Source organism: Montipora capricornis, chromosome 9 (genome assembly GCF_036669925.1).
Source record: "Montipora capricornis isolate CH-2021 chromosome 9, ASM3666992v2, whole genome shotgun sequence".
NCBI classification, from domain to species: domain Eukaryota; kingdom Metazoa; phylum Cnidaria; class Anthozoa; order Scleractinia; family Acroporidae; genus Montipora; species Montipora capricornis.
In genome coordinates, this window is record NC_090891.1 from 30,107,352 (window position 1) to 30,114,851 (window position 7,500).

General features: G+C 38.3%; 1 protein-coding gene across 1 annotated transcript; it reads left to right on the forward strand.

The window, feature by feature from the left end:
* Positions 1-237: 237 nt before the first annotated feature.
* LOC138016846 (nuclear receptor subfamily 2 group C member 2-like) lies at positions 238-3,519 on the forward strand. Its single transcript, XM_068864022.1, has 4 exons — positions 238-467; positions 861-1,157; positions 1,824-2,510; positions 2,790-3,519. The coding sequence occupies exons 1-4, from the start codon at positions 461-463 to the stop codon at positions 3,038-3,040; spliced, it is 1,242 nt and encodes a 413-aa protein (XP_068720123.1). The 5' UTR covers positions 238-460; the 3' UTR covers positions 3,041-3,519.
* Positions 3,520-7,500: the final 3,981 nt, after the last annotated feature.

Here is a 7,500-nt window from a genome sequence, read left to right on the forward strand (position 1 = left end):
AAAAAATAGCATGTGAAAATAAACACGTGTTTTCTCCCACGAGCGAAATAAACCACGTGTGAAATCACGTTTTCGTGGTTTCGTAAGTGTCGTTGATTCGTGAGTTGTATTGGCGTGATTTTTAGAAGCTGTCTTGTGATTGGTGAAAGTGGAGTCAGTGATTGTTAAGGACCAATCAGTGTGCTTGATAGTATGATAGTATGACGTACAAATCCTTTGTCTGTGGATGACCTTGGTAGGAGTGAAAGGTGAAAAAGCGTTCACTCCATTCGACACGAATTTGGGACAGTTGCACCAACTCGTGACCTATCGCGGTTCCTAACATTATCCTCCTTGTACGCTCTAATTTCCATCGTTTCCCTCAAAAGGTGCCGGGGTGAAAATTACAAAGTGAGAAGATTGATTATAATTTAAATTTATGCTGAAATTTGAATTTTTACGCGAAAGTTTCGCATGAACTATGACCGGTAAGTTTTTATCCTTCATATACTTAAGCTCATTGTCCTTGCTTTGTCCTTTGTCCCGGCTTGAATTTTTTATCTACCGTAAGTAAGCCATTATCCGAAATTTGTTATTTTATTGCTCGTTCAACAAACTTATTCTCGGCCGGCATATGAAATATTTGCGACAAATTTCTACCAGTGGTAATCGCTGACAATTAATTAAGAAAAGCTTACATATTCCGCGCCATTGTTGGCGGTACAGTGTTCGCCAAACCCGTCAGCTGTTTTCGTTATAGAGAGTTTGAATACAAATACAAAAAAATGTGAGTGTTTTTGTTCATTTAAATCGTGGGCGATTTAGTCGCTTTGATAGAGTTCTTCCCAGAAATCATAACTTTTCTCGCTTGTTGGTTTTAGAGGTTAAAGCCAGGGTTACAGGTGTCAGGCTCGCCAATGAAAGAGGAGAGCTTCCTGCAATCGGAGTTCTGAAGACATTGTGGGGCGATTGCCTGGTTTGTGGTGATCGTGCCACGGGAAAACATTATGGAATTGTGGCATGTGAAGGATGTAAAGGATTTTTCAAGAGAAGCGTCAGAAAGAATTTAAAGTATAGTTGTCAGGCAAATGGCGCTTGTCCTATTGACAAAGTCCACAGGAACAGATGCCAGCGATGTCGTCTCAACAAATGCTTAACAATGGGGATGAAAAAGGAGGGTAAGCTTGAGAAATACGTCACTCTTAATAAAGGCTATAATGTTGGTTTTGTTTATTTAAGCCAAGGATTAAAACCGAAGATTTAGCCATTTCCTCGTTCTCAGTTTCAATACACGCAGCTCATGGACACGCAAGGGTTTTACGTGCGTGACGTGGCAAAATATTCAAATTTCGTGGATGACTAAAAAATTACAAACTGAAACGGTATTGTAAAATTCCATTGGATCACAATGATAATTATAAAAAAAGGATGCTGTAACCCACATGTACCCCTAAGTTGTGAGGACTATTACAGAGAAATATTAACAGGCCACTTTCAATATAATAAAATTCAGCTTCAAAGAGAGGTCTAAAGGACAAAGACAAAGGAAAGTGGATGATATGTTGATAATTTTCACATTCATTCCAACATTTTCCTATTGTTTATGCCCTCTCTGCCTTGCTATCAAGCTGAATATTGATATTTCAAAAATGGCCTATTAACAAGAGATTGCACAAGGTATTGTGTATGCATAAATTTTTGTTCAATTTTCAATGTCAGTAATACCAGCAATCTGGTTGGCTAACTAAGCCAACTCAGTCTCAATTGTCACCTCGAATATCATGTAAAAATTTTAGTAAAATTTAAATAAAATGAATAGACAAAGGTAAATTTCTGTGTTTCAGCTGTGCAGTGTGAAAGAAAGCCCATTGAAACATTCCTTGACATGGAAAATGGTTCCAACATGCAAAGTCATAAAGCATCTTCTCAGCATGGTCCTATTTATCCAGTGTTTCAAAATGTGCCAGATAGTCAGCCTCTTACACCAAGTACAAGTAGCAGCTCATCTCTTCCATCTACACCTACTAGCTCTTCTCCAGAACCACTTGGTCCTTCATCGCAGACTGTAGAAGACTGTGACAACATCATAACCTCAGAGCACCTGCAGTTTAAACTTAGACCCCCAACCCTCGGTGTGTCTTCGTTATCAATGGAATATGTCTATGAAATTGCAACTCGTCTTCTCTTTCTCACAGTTGATTGGGCGCGGAGCATTCAAGCGTTTCGCCGTCTGGATAACTCAGATCAGCTTATTTTGCTTCAAAGTTCCTGGTCAGATCTTTTTATGTTAGGGGTAGCTCAGTGTTCCAGTTCTTTTCCTTTGTCTCCGTTGCTGTCTCTAGTGGCAGTTCATGTGGAACATTCTCATAGAGAGAATAGTGATCAAAACCAAAAATCCTCTGCCGTAAATACAGAAGTGAATATGATTGACAAGATAGTGACCGTAAAGGAACTGTTGTTCAGTCTTGAAAAACTTGAGCTGGACTCTGTTGAGTATGCACTCCTGAAAGCAATTGTGCTTTTTAATCCAGGTATGTTGAACTAGCAGATCAATAACAATGGAAAAAGCTTACTGTACTGGTGGTGCAAACCTGAATGGCATAACACAAATTTAATAATTTAGATTTTATGATCCTGATTTCCAAACACCTTCCCCCTTCTTTTCAAATCTTACTAAAATTCTCTGGGAAAATTAATTTTGTGGATCTTTAGAGCTTCCAGTTGCACGAACTTGTTGGTGTTGTGTTATAGCACAGTGGTATTATACATATGTTGTTGTTTAAGTCTCTGTAATCTCTCCTTTTTTGCAGATTGTTTGACTCTAAAGAATCCCAAGCAAGTTGAACGACACCAAGAAAAGGCACATTGCACTCTCAAGAATTATGTAGAAAACAAGCATCCAAACTTTCCTGAACGATTTGCTAAGATTCTTTTGAGGCTACCAGCCACACGAATGTTGACTCAGCAGGCAGCTGAAGAACTCTTCTTTTCCCCTTTGATTGGCACTGTTAGAATTGAAAGTATCATGACCAATATAATTTCCAACTCTTTGAGATTTTAATTATTATTATTATTATTATTTATCTATTGTTTTGTTATCAGTTATGCCGTGTAAACAGTCTGAACAACCAAAGACGGTCAACCAAATATATTTAATCAGGGAATATGTATATTAGAAATACTGGTAGCTGCACTCTATTTTCTTGGATTATTTAATGTAAGTGAAGCTAGAAATGGATTTGCAGATGATTTTTAATAAATTTCTTATGATCATTATTGGAAAGACATTCCCCCTCTTCAATAGCGTTCTAAAGAGAACGCTTTTTGTGGAAATGCCCAAAAAAACAAATTTTGCACATAGCTCCCTATTAAACTACTGTACTTGCTATTTATGTACTAGCCTTGGATTGTAGAAAATGCATTGTTGTTCACTTCAAGGACTTTTATCAATCTTGATGGTGCACTTTCACTGTAAACAAAGCAACAATTCAAGCTTCCATTGCCCATTTTACTGCTATAATACATTTGGGTTTACTTAAAGTGCTACTGTGATCAAATTTTATCCCTTGAGTTTTTTGGTTTATCACATAGAGTACCATAAAACATTAAAAATGCTGTTTACCGTTTGGAAATATCTGCATTGGTTCCGGAGATATGTAAGTTTGAAAAATGTGTTAAATATGCAAATGAGAAGGCTGATGACGTCATTCACCCAACCCAATAGAACATCAAGAATATAAATAGAGCTATCTCGGTCAATTTGCAACAGAGACTATTGAAACTTGGTGAGCTAATAGTTCTGAAGGCAACACACCTACGACTGTAAAGAAATTGGTTCCCATGGCAACTCACTCTTTTCCAGTCCCCTCCAACCTGATTTCAATATTTTGGTGATCTCAGGCTAGAAATACATTTACTAAGGCCACAAACATGACCTAACATCTTTATATGCTGGCAGGATCATGCAGATGAGGCACCGTTTGCAAATATCAAAACAGAACGCCAAAGGTGGTCTGCAAAGCTCTTAATGTCAGGGAGGTCTGGAACCCAGTATGTTTCCATGGTAACAAAAATGGTATGCTCATATTGTGGAACACATCTACTAGAATCTTAGTGCAAAGAACCAAGCACTTCTGATACAAATTGGCTGAGATATCTTTCTCCATCATACTTGATCAAAATTTGGTTGGGTTTATGACGTCATCACTTGGCTAATTTGCATATTAAGAAAACTTGAATATCTCCAGAACAAAAAGAGATATTTGAAAATGGTAAAGAGCATTCTTCTCGCACAGACTACGTGTTTATGTGCCAAAATGGCTTAGATAGGGAAGATGCCAATTTCGTCACAGTAGCACTTTAAGGAATGATTTTAAAAGAGCTCGCTTCCTTGAGTGCCTCTTTTTCAACCGCAGGTGGCCGCTTTGCGCTTTGGTCTTTGTTTTCGAGTACTTCTTTTTACACTACTGTGCTGTTGGCTAGCTGAGATGCATTACATATAATTATATATGTAAATGAAGTTATGGAGGTTGTTAATTTCACTTGTCCTGGGAGTGCTCTATGCAAAACTATGCAGAGCAAAATACATAATTGTAAGTTTAAAGATGGAGAGTTGTTACTCGAGTTTCACGCACTAAGCTTAGTGCGTGAAACTCGAGTACCCACTCTCCATCTCTAAACTTATAATTATGTATATATATGCACTGCACTGATGAGGCCCAGAAGGCCGAATTAGTACTGTCTGCAGTTATATATATATATACCATTAAATCCTGTGGGCTCTATTATTGTTTACAGTAAATGTTATCAAAACTCTAATAATTTATAATTCGTATTTGAAATGGATAGTTGTAGGAGATATAAATGCAGTTAATGCCCTTTTTGTTGGAAACGGTAAACAAGGTATTAACAAAATCTTATGCCTTGTACTAGTTTGACAATAGAGAGGTTTAGCATCGAGTTTACAGCAGACGGCAAGCATCGGACCGAAGTTTGCGTTTGCCAAAAATATAAGCAACAGTGATTCCTTGCAACAGTCATTAGTTGAAGTTGTACCCCTTACGAGACACTCTGATACCTAATCAGAATTCTAAATCCCTAAAGACCCCTAAAGCTTTTGTTACGTCATGTGCGTCTTTTACACGAAGTAAAAGCCGACGCTCTAGAAATAGTCACGCCAAATCCTTTAGAATTCCCTACGAAAAGAAAACCTATCTTCAATATAGCTTTTTACCCAGAACTATAAAGCAGTGGAACAATTTGCCAGTCGCGCTAGCCACAGCTAAGTCTTTATGGCTTTAAGAGTGGGGTCTGTGAGCTCAAGCATTAGGGAGGTTCACCCGCGGCACGCGCGTTTTTGAGACGCGGACGGCGACCGGAAGTGAGCTGTTTTCTCTTTTAACTTGTTTTTACACAACCACATTTACATTGCTAAGTATCTTTTCACCATTAGAGATGATTAGTATAAAAATCTGGGAGACACAATTGTCCTGGCACGCGAAATGTTCTCTTCCGGTTGCCGTCCGCGTCTCAAACACGAGCGTGCTTAAGTTCCCTATTAAGAACCTTTACAAACCTGACCGAATACGAGCATATAAGCCGTTTTGGCTTAGTAGAGAGGGAATGCTTGTAATATGGTAAATGTAAATGTGAGATCCACAGAATGCCAGACGACTTTACTCGTTTGACTTGATTCGCGTTAATTGTTAATTTCAGTTTATAGTGTCCCTAGTTTGTGCTCCAGCGCAGGAACGACTAGACATTAAATGAAGGTCTTTTCTTTTCCTTTCGTGAATTTGGGGCGATATACAGTAGATGTAAATGGATAACAACATTGAGGTCCAATCAAAAGCTGTCAAAATTACTAAATGTTCGATTGACTGAGATGAGTGGCATTTTTTTTCTCAATCACGAGGGCACTTTGAATGCACTATATATGGTAATCAAGTGGGCATGATTTCAGAATACTTGATCCTGAATGCATGGTTAACAGTTGCTTGGCCAGAGAAAGTGAGGTGAATCTGATTAAACTGCTTTTTTCCCACATAATAAATACATTTTAAGCAATTTGGTTAGAACTTTGAAATACACGAGAAATTAATCCTTAATTACCCAATAGTTAAAAGAGGGGAATGGATTGAAGCTCGGCAAACATCAAGGGAGCAAACAAAGATAACAAGATTTAAGTTGGAAAGTCCACGACGGCCGTGCACAATCTTTAGTTTTGCGCTCATACACTATGCATGAATTACGTAACCAACACGTTTCTATTGGTTAGTTCAGTATGGAGTAAACAACTATTGTGTTTTGTGCACGGTCAAGGTCAAGAAAGAGAACAAACACACACAACAAAGAAATTTGTCGGGTTTCATAACCATTCCACTTTATTAACTATGATTGCCCTCAGGCACATGAGATTATGATATACCTACTAAACCGTTGTTACTGACCTTCACGTTGCGGTCGTTGGTGCCTTAGCAACGACAACGGGAACGGCAACGAGAGTGTCATCTCAAAACATAAATTCCCATTATTGTAGTCACTTCGAGTTTTTAACATGATATGACAATGGTGTAGCAGTCCCTAAAGAATGACACCGATATGAGCTAAGCTTATACATAGTTAATAGAGAGGAATGGTTTGGAAGCTCGGCAAACATCAAAGGAGCAAACAAAGATGCCAAGATCTAGGTTGGAAAGTCCACGACCGTGCACAATCTTTTGTTTTGCGCTCATACACTATGCATGAATTACGTAACCAACAATTTTCTATTGGTTAGTTCCTCAGTACGGAGTAAACAACTTTGTGTTTTGTGCACGGTCAAGGCCAAAAAAGAGAACAAAAACCTACAACAAAGAAATTTGTCGGGTTTCATAACCATTCCCTTCTATTAACTATGGCTTATAATATTTATGGGAGAAAATGAAAATTTATCCCCAAGTGCTGATGTCCTCCATAAAACCTCAAATTTGGCTATTTCACGTTGTTGCTTTGCTGACAAAGGCAAAGAAATTGACAAAAATAAATAAATAACGCACGTGCAGGGCGTGCAAAGCTATTGTTTTTGCCTACTAAATATGCAAATTTCTGACGTTCTCGTTGCCGTCGCCGCTGTCGTTGCTAAAGCTCCCTAGTTTTATTTGAACAACGCATGAAGCTTGTGGCTTTCATTAGGGAGTTAAAGCAAAGACTACGGGAACGAAAACCTTAGTCCAAAATATAACTTCGCGCTATCGCAAGTATTTCGCGATTATACCGTACGTCTTGTTCACCTTGTACAATACAGGCTGACTAAAGTATCCTATGACTGGATGAGTACGAAGTAGGGGAACGGTTTTAAAGTTAAAACAGAAAATGACTGTTTCATTGTTATATGCTCAAGTTGTCGTCAAAACCTAAAATTTGGTGATTTCGCGTTTTGTGGAGTACGGCAAAAAAAAATGCACGGAAATTCGTGTTGCATGTGCAGCGCGATTATTGTTCCTTTTTTAACCAATGGTATTCTTACTTTGTGGCGTTGTC

Excerpts from the sequence above, each read along its gene's own strand:
- LOC138016846 (XM_068864022.1), top strand. Across the intron at positions 1,158-1,823 it reads AATGGGGATGAAAAAGGAGG|CTGTGCAGTGTGAAAGAAAG; the intron begins GTAAGCTTGAGA and ends TCTGTGTTTCAG. Across the intron at positions 2,511-2,789 it reads AATTGTGCTTTTTAATCCAG|ATTGTTTGACTCTAAAGAAT; the intron begins GTATGTTGAACT and ends CCTTTTTTGCAG.